Source organism: Cygnus atratus, chromosome 3, assembly GCF_013377495.2.
Source record: "Cygnus atratus isolate AKBS03 ecotype Queensland, Australia chromosome 3, CAtr_DNAZoo_HiC_assembly, whole genome shotgun sequence".
In the NCBI taxonomy this organism is placed as follows: Eukaryota; Metazoa; Chordata; class Aves; order Anseriformes; family Anatidae; genus Cygnus; species Cygnus atratus.
This window is the reverse complement of record NC_066364.1, coordinates 59,626,220-59,639,388: the sequence shown is the minus strand read 5'-3', so window position 1 is coordinate 59,639,388 and position 13,169 is coordinate 59,626,220. Positions and strand designations below refer to the sequence as shown.

General features: G+C 39.4%; 1 protein-coding gene across 1 annotated transcript; it reads left to right on the top strand.

The window, feature by feature from the left end:
• Window positions 1-4,367: 4,367 nt before the first annotated feature.
• Window positions 4,368-5,405, top strand: TAAR2 (trace amine associated receptor 2). Its single transcript, XM_035538670.1, has one exon. It carries the CDS (start codon window positions 4,368-4,370, stop codon window positions 5,403-5,405), a length of 1,038 nt encoding a protein of 345 aa, XP_035394563.1.
• The last annotated feature ends 7,764 nt before the right edge of the window (window positions 5,406-13,169 follow it).

Genomic DNA, 13,169 nt, shown 5'->3' with positions numbered 1-13,169 from the left:
GTAGATGAGGGAAGAGCACTAGATATTGGCTACCTTGATTTCAGTAAGGTTTTTGACACTGTCTCTCATTAGTTCCTCATAGACAAGCTGCAGAGGTATGGACTGGAGGAGCAGATTGAGTTGACTGAAAGATCAGATTGAAAACTGGGTAAATGGCTGAGCCCAAAGGGTGATGATCAGTGGTGCAAAGGCTACACCTGGGATCAATATTGGGCCCAGTCCTGTTCCACATCTTCATTAATGATCTGGGTGATGGGCTAGGGTGTACCCTCATCAAGTTTGCAGATGACACAAAACTGTGAGGAGCTGTTGATAGAAGAAGGATTATGCTGGCATCCAGAGGGACCTTCACAGTCTGGAGAAATGGGCTGACAGGAACCTCATAAAGTTCAACAAGGAAGAAGTGCAAAGTCCTGCACCTGAGGAGGAACAACCCCAGGCACCAGCACATGTTAGGAGACACCCAGCTGAAAAGGAGCCTGACAGAAAAGGATCTGGGGATCTTGGTGGACACCAAGTTGAATATGAGCTAGAAGCATGCTCTTGACTCAAAGAAGGCCAATGGTATGCTGGACTGCATTAGGCAAAATATTGCCAGCAGGTGGTGGGTGGTGATCCTTCCCTTGTACTGGGCACTGGTGAAGACACACCTGGGTCCAGTGCAGGAATCCTCTGTAAAAGACAGACATGGGCATACTGGAGAAAGTCCAATGAAAGGCCATGAAAATGACTAAGGGACTGGAGCATGAGGCAATAGGCACAAACTGAAACACAGGAGGTTCCATCTGAACATCAGGAAACACTTTTTAACTGTGAGGGTGACTAGGCAGAGGCACAGATTTCCCAGAGAGGTAGGGGAGAATATTGCAAATTCATCCTTGGAGATATTCAAAGTCCATCTGAACATAGTCCTGATCAACAGGCTATAGGTGGCACTGCTAGAGCAGGGCAGTTGGACAAGACGACCTTCAGAGATCCCTTCCAATGCTAACCATTCTGCAGTCCTGTGATTCTATTAAGTTGAATTCTTATAATATTTACTAAGTTTTGCATAGTGTTATTTAGTCTTGCATAACTAGATTTTTCCAACAAAAATAAATTTCCTTCTTCGTAGTTTTTTTTTTTTTTTAAGATCTTTCACCTTAATGCTGCTGTGTTAAATGCAGCATAGCATATAGGTAACTGAAAATATTTCTGTGATGTCCATGCAATAGCCTCTGTAAAACAAATTCATTTCCTAAGACACACAATCCACAGTTAAGTGGGAACTCCACAACCGATTCCTAGATGTCCAGTCTTCTTATTTCCCATAGTTATAGGGAAAGTTAGTCTCCCTAACATTACAATCACAACATACTGACCAAAAGATATCTATCTGTTAGTTAAAAAGAGATCACTGAATACAGGGTGTTGTGTGACTTATACTCTTTGGACTTCCTCTGTTACCAACAGGAGAAAACAATTCTTTGAGAAAATTTGAACATCCTTTATGCTTCATTGCTGTGATTTCTGCTTTACTGAAGCCACTTCATGGGAATAAAAGACGTTCATCTTCACAATGCATTATTGGAGCCATATTTCATGTTAGTAATCAAATAGTTCTTTCCAACCAATACTTAAGAACAACATGGAAATAACAAAGCACAACACGACGTAAACACATGGGCTATAATGAAACCAAACTATTAACAAGCAAAACACAGCTTTCTCACCACACTGCCCATACAGCAGTACCTGGTGTAACTAATTCTCAAAGACAATTTCTAAGGTCCTTTCAGCAGCCTTCCCTTAACCCAGTTATAGATCTTTTCTCGTAAAGATTTCAGTTCCTGTATATCTGTTAGCTGTTAAACATTTCATTTCTGAAAGGTGTCAAGCTGCTCATCACTGTGTGCTGCACCATGCTGAAAAGAGGACCAATTGTGAGTTGCATGGGATGCTGCTGTCTGAAGGTAGTGCTCTTTGACGTGTAGCCTCTTTCAACAGCTATTTGTTTGAAATCTAATACAATTTGGTCTGCACAGATTTCTGCACAGGTTTATATTTTAGTCACTTCTTTCAATTAAGGATCGTCTGTGTGAAGCTTGCATATCTCTCACTTGGTTAGTTAAAAAAAAAAAAGGTTTCTAGGCATGCTTGTCACAAAAATGCTGACAGATCTCAAAGATATTTCTGTGGTACACCGTGACAGTTTTACTATTTTTTTGAGTCAATAAATTATTCTGCTGTAGATAATCCCAGAGATTTGTATTTTATTTTCAGTAGAAAGTTCCCTCATTTGCCTTTAAAATGACTACCATAAAGGTAGACTCCATTAAATGTTTTTACATTTCCCTTATTTAATTTTAAAAACAATTATTATCTTCTGCAATGTTTTCATGGCATACTGTATTTCTCATTCAATAAGAATCCATCCTCTGCTATGCTGAATAGCAAACATTTATATTTGGACTTGTAATGCATCTCCTTATATATGCACAAGGTTCAGCATTAATATCTGAATATCCACCTCTGATCTCAGAGGACTCAATTTATTCACATCAATAGTGAGTTAATTTTGTCTTTTCTTGTAAGAAAATATATATTGCCTTTCATGTGGTTTGTTTATTTATTTATTTATTTAGAAATAATAGATTGTCCAATAACAGGTGATAGATTGCTCTAAAATTACACTTCTTTTTATCCATCTTTATTGTTCACTAAAGTATAGGGAAAGTTTTTTTTACATCATACAAAAGCTGTGGCTACAACCAGCATGAGAGAAAGTGCTGTTGTGTCCCATTAAATTAAAAGATGGTAATCGTATGTTTATTAAATATTTCATTTAAAAATTTTATTAAAAGTTGTAATTATTCAAAACTGTGCAAGTTAGAATGCATCATCTGCTACAATAAAGAAAAAAGTTAGCATCTTCCCTTCACCTCTACCTTTAGCCTCTCTTTTCAAAGACTGTTTTTGATATGACTTATAGCTATCTTAAGTCACCAAAATAGCTAAATTATACATGAGGGTAAAGGAATTAATAGAGAAAACAAAAATAATGGTCTTGGGAATACAGATACTTTGTTTATCTCCTGTCTGTGTAAATCCCTAAATTATACTTTTTTTTTTTTCCTTAAAAACTACTGGGAATTAAGTGTAATGCCATAAAAGAAAAATATTTTTCCACATTTCATTAATCCAAGCCAAGTTTTAAAGAGGGTATGCCTTTTAAAGATACTGCAATATTGCTGGACAATAACAAAACAGGAAAATGTCTACTTAAAAAAATCTATTGATGATACTACTACAACAGATGCAGGTAGGATTAGCCTGTAAAACTGACTGACAAGCATTATTTTTAATATTTTGATGCTCTGTTTCTGTATTTTCTTCATTTGAGGATGATACCTGTTGGAAAATTCAGTGGACTAAGATGCTTCCTAAGTTCTTTCTGAATTGATTCCTTCCGAGTCCAAAATAGGAATAGATGTGGAAGAAATGGGTCTGGTTCTCTGCAGACAAATTAAGGGAATTTTTTACTCTAAAATAATCACTAGTGCATTCACTTATAGCTACTGCAGCTTGACCACAGTCTACTATAGGAGACAAGATTTAACCCTTTCAGCTAGTGGAATGATAATTATGCAAAACGTGTTACAACTGATTTCCACCAGATATGTTCATTGCTAGTATGTTATGGTCCACAAAAGGTGAATTTAGCATCATAAATAATTTGGAAAAGGGGGTTTGGGCAGCTGATTAGTGACTCAAAAGATGAGCATTTAGGTATATAGCTCACTAACTGAAACCTCCAGGAAAGCTGAGATATGTGAGCTGGCAAAACATTTCTCTTTTAGAAAACATCAGTGTTCTAGGACTGAAGAGACAAATCATTCCTGTACGGTGTTTGCAGACTGAAGTGAACTTGTGGGGTGTCTTTGTCTGTGTATCTTTTCCTTCTAATACTCTAAAATGATGGATATTAACATCTATATATAAAGCAATCACAATATTTTACAAAATACTCTAGATACAACAGAATGCATTAAATAAAATTGATGTTATCATGTAGTTTATTTAATTCAAAATGTAATTAAGTTTACTTTCAACTGCCTTGTTTTAAATGTTATTTGCAATGAATTTTTAATAGCTTCCAGTTTTCATGTACTATTTCAGAAGAATAATGGGCTGCAGTTCATCTCTATTTAAGCCAAGAGAAAGTTTGTCTGTGAATTACTGCATTTTCCTCAGTAATTTAATTCATGCTCTTGACTAACTTTGTCTTGTCTTCCAGTTTAGGACTTGGAATCTTCTGGAAACTCATGAAAATTATATCTACATATATGTCTGCATATCCAACAGAAAAATCTGATCAAGGATTGATTATGCTTTCCGTGAATACCTCGACAGATTTGACTGATTGCTCTGAGTTTGGAAACAGGTTCTGTCCTGACAGCTCCAGGTCACCCGGAGCACGAGGGGTATTGTATCTCTTCATGACTGCAGCCTTCCTTCTCACCATCTCAGGGAATCTGGCCATAATTGTTTCCATCTCCTATTTCAAGCAGCTTCAGTCCCCGACCAATTTTCTCATCCTATCCATGGCAGCCACGGATTTCCTGCTGGGCTTTGCCATTATGCCCTACAGCATGGTGAGATCTGTGGAGAACTGCTGGTATTTTGGGATGACGTTCTGCAAAGTTCATTACAGTTTCGACCTGATGCTCTGCTTAGTTTCCATTTTCCACCTTTGTTCTATTGCTGTGGATCGCTTTTACGCAATTTGCCACCCTCTGCATTATGCCTATCTGATGACCATGAATGCCATAAAACAAATAATAGCAGTGTGCTGGTCAGCACCAGCGGCTTTTGCTTTTGGTATTGTTTTCTCAGAAGCTTATGCTTCTGGAATTGAGGGCTATGAAAATTTGGTCAAATGCTCGAGCTTGTGCCCTGTTGTGTTCAACAAAGTGTGGGGGGCTGTTTTATTTACAGTTGGTCTATTTGCTCCTGCTTGTATTATGATAGGAATCTATGTTAAAATTTTTGTAGTCTCCCAAAAGCACATATGTGAGTTGAGCCAAGCACACAAGCACACAAAAAGTGATATGGAAAATGAGCTTTCTAAGAGTAAAGACAGGAAAGCTGCCAAGACTTTGAGTGTAGTTATGCTGGGTTTCTTAATATGCTGGTTTCCTTGCTTTTTTGCAATCTTAATTGATCCATTTTTAAAATTCTCTACTCCTGTACCTTTGTTTGATGCTCTAACCTGGCTTGGTTATTTAAATTCTCTCTGCAATCCATTAATATACGGCTTTTTCTATCCATGGTTTCGGAAAGCATTTAAATATATTGTAACAGGTAAAATATTCAACTCACACTTCCGAACAACAAAACTTGTATCTGAGGATCAGTCACACTAGTAGATTCTACAGCTGACAGCAGATCTAAAGGTGAGGAAGAAACAGTGGATTACTGGGTATTCACGTTTCAGTAACCAGTCTGAAACATACAATTTGAATTTTGCAGGACAGTACTGTAAAATTATCTCAATGACCTGTTCCTTAATAAAATCAGACTCTTTATATTTTGATATTTAATTACCACCTGTGCTGACTCTTACTGCCTTAGTAGTGTTTGCTAAGTTAAGTTGTTCTAGAATCTCCTCATGCATGGTTTTGTTATTTCAGGAAGTATGCAGTCCATAAACTCAATACAACACCTAATTATGTTTGAATACAGCAAATCTTTCTTGAGGTTCATCATCAATAATCTCATAAACTGAATACATTCCACATTAGCATGGTGATAGTATTTGCCATCCTTTTGTGACTGGGGTGTTAATATATAGATAGAGTCTGCTGTTATTCCCAAGCAGATATAATTTCAGTATAATTTTGGCTTAAAGTTGCTCTTTTCCCCTGAAATCGGTAGAATCAGGTTTGCAGCCCTTATCCTCAGTATGTGGATACCCAGGAATGAGAGTGCTACTCACACTTGTATGTACATGCTTGTGCTTTCTTAGTTTTGATGTCAGGCTCCAGATGCTATAAAATATCCTTTCTTATAGCTCACCCCGGATCCCCTCCAGCAAACCTGAGCACTGAACTGGAGCCTCTAGCGAGGTCTTTGCCATGCTAAGCTCCCTCTGAAGTCAGTAAGGAGTCACTGCCAGAGTTCACATCAAACACATGCTGGGAGCAAGGTAGGCTGAGTTGTCATTATTGAACACAGCTACTGCAGTCCCTTTACTGTGCACATTTCCTCCATCTTACCTTTCACAATATGCATACAGTGTGTACCGTACTTTTATTAAAGTTGGACTACCAAAAAGCCACTCCCGTATTTAATCACTTGTTGGTTTATCGTAGCTGTATTGGTATGGCATAGCAGCAATGACTGTTCATTTTCTTTGCTGAAGACATTCTGTTTTGGAAAACCCCAGTTTCACTCCCACCACAAAACATTGGAGACAGCAAGAAGATGGAAGGTCACAGTCTTGTCTGGGGTGGTGTGTAAGGCTCTCACTTTCCCTAATAACAAACGTAGCCCCCAAGGCTTTACAGAAAATACAAATGCTCTCTGTGCACTAGCTGAACAGTTAGAGCTGGGAACAGAGTAGGACTTAATGCCAGAAAGAACTGAGGCACCTAGAAGCTGGATAAGACACTGCCCCATGTCATTGCTTGACAGGTGTCCAGGTGGCAATGCAGACCTCTGGATGAAACAGTAAGGCACTGTGAGTGGTACCCACGGAGAATAAGGATGCTGAGCCCCAGGTTGCTTATGATCAATGGCTCTGGAAAGCTGGATCTCTTTAACATAGCCCAGTGCTGACATTCAGGCTTGTCTAGACTCATCTTAATCTTATTTTGCTCCTGCAGTGATTTTCTGAGGGCCAGCTCTGGGACAGCTCTGGTGAAGCGTAGAGCAAACATTTTACAAGATAACTTACTGGCCAGGGTACCATCTAGGATGCTATCAGAAGATGCAGGAGCTTACTGCTGAGCCCCATGAAATACACAGAGTTTGGAAACAATACAGAAAGTCCTCAGCGTGCTGATGTCAGCAGGGAGAAGGAGCTCCATGCCAGGCAACGGGGGACACTACAGAGCTGGTGTCACAGCCACATGTTCCAGGTCATGCCCGCATGTGGCTCAGTGTGGCTTCTTTAGACAAACTTCTGTGCCATCAGACCAGCCTTTGTGTAAAAATAGGAGTGCATGCCTGCACATAGCGCAGGTAGAAGTCCATGAGAGGTTCATACTGAAGGCTAGCAAATGCTGAAGGTCCCTGATGTCCTTCCAGCAGTGAAGTCATGATTCAGATACAGAATCATAAAATAGAATAGAATAGAATAGAATAGATTAGAATAGAATAGAATAGGAGTCATAAGGTTGGAAAAGACCTCCGAGGTCGTCAGGTCCAACCATCCCCCCTACCACCAATGTCACCCACTAAACCACGTCCCTAAGCACCACATCCAACCTTTCCTTAAACACCCCCAGGGACGGTGACTCCACCACCTCCCTGAATTAATATGAATGAATGTGAGTCATGCCACAAAACACATGATGTAACACTAGACTTGAAAGCAACTACTTATCCTTTTTAAGCGTCTTCACAATGTTTGCTGCCAGCAGTGATCACCACTGAACTCAACTATTTGGCAGAGTGAGTTTGAATCTCTCCTGCTACTTCAACAGAAATGTGTTAAGTTTAAGTTAGGTGTCTAATTAAGTCTTTAGGTCCACATTAAAACATTTCTGAAAATTCTCCTACGTATTAGATGCCTAGCTGGTGACACATGATGCAGTCAGAGACATTGTAAGTAATGATTAAATGACTTCATCAACATATAGTATAAATCATTCATAGTCAGCCCATTACATTACATCTCCTACAAAGACAGCATTTCTTCCAGACTGCAAATCCTCAGAGAATGACTTGCAGTTATCTGGGAGGCTTCAGTGTGTCATATCCTTGTATCATCCAGTGTGTGCCCTTGGATGTTGAAGGAGTATCTGCTTAGTCAGCCTTCCTACACAACTGTCAGGCTGCAGCTGGACCTGACCTACCAGAGTCGTTTTTCTGGCCAAAGTGTCTTGCAGATCTGTCATAGGGTTGGGCTTAGTTCCTGGATGACTTTGCAGGATGCCATGCTGTTCCACCTCCTCCTAAACTTTACAGAAGTCCTAAACCTGGTGCTAAACAAGGCACTGTTTTGCATGAAACCTAGGGCAGCAGAGTAACAAGTGGTTTTTGCAGACCATGCCTACTGGCACACAGAATTAGTGTCTGTGGTTTTTGCTATAATATTCACCACAGTCAGTTCAATGAGGTACACATTTATATTCAGATGCAAAAATTGCAGATCTCTTCAACTTTTCTCCTCTTTAAATATCATGGTAAGCTTTTTTTTATGAAACAGATGGTCACCCATTAATTTATTTTTTCATGTTTTAGCATGAATTGTGGTCTATATCAAATCCAGGCTGTGTTCTTCCCCTCAGGGCAGCAACCAGAAGCTTTAGGACTTCTTGTATCTTTTTTATTGTGAGTTATTCCAGCAAGAGTTAACACTGCCTTGGAGGATATATTTGCAGTCCGTCATTCAGGAGGGAGTTCAAGCTCCTACATCCAGGTGGGGACCCTGGTCTGAGAGCACCCCAGTGGTCCTCTCCCTCTCTGGAACATCCCAGGTTGAACATGCAGGGCATCTTAAGAGCATCCTGGCCAGCTAATCCAGACTCTGCCTCCCTCTTGTTCGGCATCTAACAGCAACATTCAGAGACATCTTCAAATTCGGTGATTTTTACTGAAATAATTGCTGTATTTCTATACTTAAATAGTTTGCAACTCATCAACTGGCAATTGTTAGCTTCAGTGCATGACTGTGGTCAGAATAGTTCAATTCACTGGCTTTTGTTCGTTTCTTTTGGGTTTGTTTTTTTTGTTGTTGTTGTTGTTGTTGTTCGCTTGTTTGTTTGGTTTGATCTTCTGTGTCACAGCCTAAATTGTGTGAAAGGGTTTTCTACCCCCTTGTGGAGTCTACACGCAAGAGCAGCTCTAAAAAAAAATGACAACATACGACATCTATGTTTTGTTATTTATGCAGTGTTAAGTAAATAAATAAATAAATAAATACTTGGGTTGCAAAAACATGAGCTGAAAAATTTCTGATAAATAGATTGATTTATTTTTCAAGGTCTGCCCTTTTTTCTGTTAAAGGTTCTGTTCAGGTTTCTGTTTTGTTTTGTTTTGTTTTGTTTTGTTTTGTTTTGTTTTCCTGTTAAAGGTTTCTGTTAAGGTTTTCTGTTGTACCTTAGTACTGCAGAGCACTTAGCAAGTCTTTAGCATCGGGTCGCAGATATAACTGTGGTTCTGGAGGCAGGTGTGTTCTGGAGGTAAAGAAAGTGAGCAACAATGTAAGACATACAAATGGCAATTCCCCAAAGACACTGCTGTTACATTTCCAAAGTAAAATCTTCGAGATTTAATTTAAAGGTTTTGGTTTATAGACATTAATTTTTGTATGAAAAATGAAAATATGCCAAAGAAGTCATATAGTTTCAGGTAAATTAATGCTCAATAGTCAGTGTCCAAGTTATAGTGTTTTTTACACACACACATACACACAAAAACCAACCCCTAAATGCTTTAATCAGCTTTATGAAAATGAAAAAGTAAAATAAGTAAATGAAAAAAATAAAGTAACTGGTCCATGAAACTCCTGACAAAGGGGCATGTACGGATGTGAACAGAATATATTGAAATAATTTATTTATTCTTTCTTTTGCATAACCAAATCAAATCATCTTTGATGGTTCAGCAGGACCAGGGAGGTGATTGTTCCCCTGTACTCAGCTCTGGTGAGGCTGCACCTCGAGTGCTGTGTTCAGTTTTGGACCCCTCACTACAAGAAGGACATCGAGGCCCTGGAGGGTGTCCAGAGAAGGGCTACGAAGCTGGTGAAGGGCCTGGAACACAAGTCCTGTGAGGAGCGGCTGAGGGAACTGGGGTTGTTTAGTCTGGAGAAGAGGAGGCTCAGGGGAGACCTTATTGCTCTCTACAACTGCCTGAAAGGAAGGTGTGGGGAGCTGGGGGTCGGCCTCTTCTCACAGATAACTAGTGACAGGACTACAGGGAATGGCCTCAAGTTGCGCCAGGGGAGGTTTAGGTTGGAAACTAGGAGACATTTCTTCTCAGAAAGAGCAGTCAGGCATTGGAATGGGTTGCTCAGGGAGGTGGTGGCGTCACCATGCCTGGGGGTGTTCAAGGAAAGGTTGGACGTGGTGCTTAGGGACATGGTTTAGTGGGTAACGTTGGTGGTAGGGTGAAAGTTGGACCAGATGATCTTGGAGGTCTTTTCCAACCTTAGTGATTCTATGATTCTATGATCTTCCCAGTGGATTGGTTGTGTGTCCGTCTTCATGGCTGCAAGCAGCAACAAAGCATTGATGAGGCATTAGACTGACATACAAAAGATGTGTAAGTTCTCAAGAGACAACCATGAGTCTTTTTGGCTATATATAAATTGAGAACATTCCAGTTATTCTTGTGAGAAAGGAGTGTTTTCAGTTGTGTTTTAATTGCATGTTTCCTTCAAAATACAATAATTAGAAAAAGAGCACCAAAGAAGCTTTGGATCTTAATTACAGAACAGATATTTAAACACATTTTGCTGGCTCGCTCTGAGTCAGGATATTTTTCTAACTGAAACTACACTGGCGTGAAGAAAAAAAGAAAGCTTGAAGTGCTGTGGAGAACATAAAGCATAGACAGGTTAGATGGAATACTTTGTCTCTAGTTGTATGGAAGCAACTAAAGCCCTGTAGGAAAAAAAAAAAAAAAAAAAACAGGACTCTGAAATAATAACTACTGTAAAATTAGTTTCATTCTACAATTAAGAGCTATGTAGACCACTAAGCTGGCACTCTTTTTCCTTTGTTATTGAAATCTTGGAGTGCTCTGGGGCATAGTCTGGAGAGGGAAGGTGAAGCCTGCAGGTGCAGGTGTACCTTCAGGTACACTGCAGGTACTTGATGCTGGCGGAGCTAAGAGACAGATTTTGTTCCTATGTCCACCAATTCAGATGCCGAGTGACAGAATGTGCCTGCCTGCATTTGTGTCTGTCACATATGTCTCTACAACTGGTCCTAAAATACTTCTGAAGATATACAGATATATTTAAAATAAATCAAGAAAGGCAAGATTTGATCCAAAGACAGGATCATGTGCTCAGAAACATTTTTTCACCCCAAATTTCCCCAACAGATCATGTTCTTCAATGTTTAAGCAATTTTGTTTTATCTGTTTTTCTTCCCCAGGACTGGCTGTGTTGCACTACTTCAGCAAATTCTCCATACTCCCGGATCATGACTTCATCCATCTGGAGCTCACAGACTGGGTGACACTGCTTTGACATTGTTAAGATTTTAGGGCCTAGAAAGAGAAAATACAGTTAACAATTTAGGGCCTAGAAATGCAAGGTGTGGGCTTTGCCCCTGTGCTACAGCATACATGCACGTGTGTTGATCTGTCCTGTACACATTCGGGGAAATACATCTGTGGCTGCTTCCAGCCATCATTTCCAGCAACCCACACTCCCACTAATTTCTAAGTTTCTGGTCTGCTTTGTGGCCATACCTGCCTTTTTCTGACAGTCACATTATGCCCAGCCAGGTACAGCCAGGTCTACCAAATCATGCTGGTACTTTCACGGTCTCTTCTGCAACATCTTGTGGTGCAACTGTGTGTAGCACCTCTCCTTTCTGTCCAATTTCTCTCTCTTGACCATAATTATACCTTGCTCAACCCATTCCATTACATCACCAGAATGACCATGCCTATCATAGAAGTAATTTTCTTAGATAGCTAGTTAGTTCTATTCTTGTTTGGCTTTAGCATGGTTTTCTGAGTTAAATACTGACATTATTGAAGAATATATGGCATCCATTGCCTGCAGTAGCTTCTGTGTTTCTCTCATACTTGACAAATTCTGCAGAATGCTGGCTTCTCCCCTTGCTTAATCTTTTCCAGGCACAACGATGATAGAAGTATAAACCCATATTTTCTGCAGCAAGAAAACATTCCAGAAAAATTACAAAAATTCTCCATGAATCATAATCGTGTCATAATCAAATGCAAGAAACACGTTTCCTCTGACAAACAGAACAAAGTAAGAGAAACATTACCTGTACTCACAGGATACTTGTCTTTTTTGTTAGCTGCCTTTCTTACAGTAGTCCATCTTTTTATTAACTTCTCAGCACCTAAGTATTTGCGCAATGCCGCCTCCTGGCTGCACTATTTCAGTTTTGCCTACATCATTTATGTGTGTTTTTTTTCTCCTTTTTTTTTTTTTTTCAACAAATCTTCAAAAATTGTCATGGCAGGTTAATTGTCAATATTCAGACTCATGTGTTCACAGTTTTCTCTCTGCTGCCTCATCGTAAAAACTTGGTTACCAGGTCACACCCTTTGTAGATGAATTAGCAACTCCTGGGATTACTTTCAGAAAACTTTGAAAATATTTAAATGGGTTCTTTTATCTTTACAATACTTGCATATATTGTCAGATAAAATATCAAGTATCCTGCGGGTGGACTTATAGTCAGCAAGATAGTACAATATCCTAGGAAATGTGTCTGGATGCTAGGAAATGACCCAGCATACTGACAAAAAGACAGGATACATTAAGCAGATTCTCTGCTGTGTGCACAGAGACACAAGCTATGTGGCATGACACTGAGGAACCATTGTGCCCACGGACCAGTGTGAACTCTCAAGTTTAAGCTGCATGAGGTAATTATTTAGATACCACTGCCTGAAAATTAGCAACCAAGTCATGCTGATCTCTTAGTCAAACTTTCCGAATGAGCAAGGGGCACAGAGTGGAGCCAAAACACTTTTTCCAGATGAAAATAATCCACAGTCCTTATCTAGTCACAGGACTGCAGACATTGTATTACAAGCACTAGTAAAATAACCTCAGCCTTTTTTTTTTTTTTTTTTATAAATGCAATTTTTCAATCTGTAACTGAAAAATATTGTAAATCGGGGTTGATTTAGGGTATGATGTTCTAATATCTGAACAATTGCCTCTCTCCATGTGCATTCCCTCACTAATAAAAATAGCTATTCATCAAATTCTTTATCTATGAACGTGGGCACATTTACCCAGA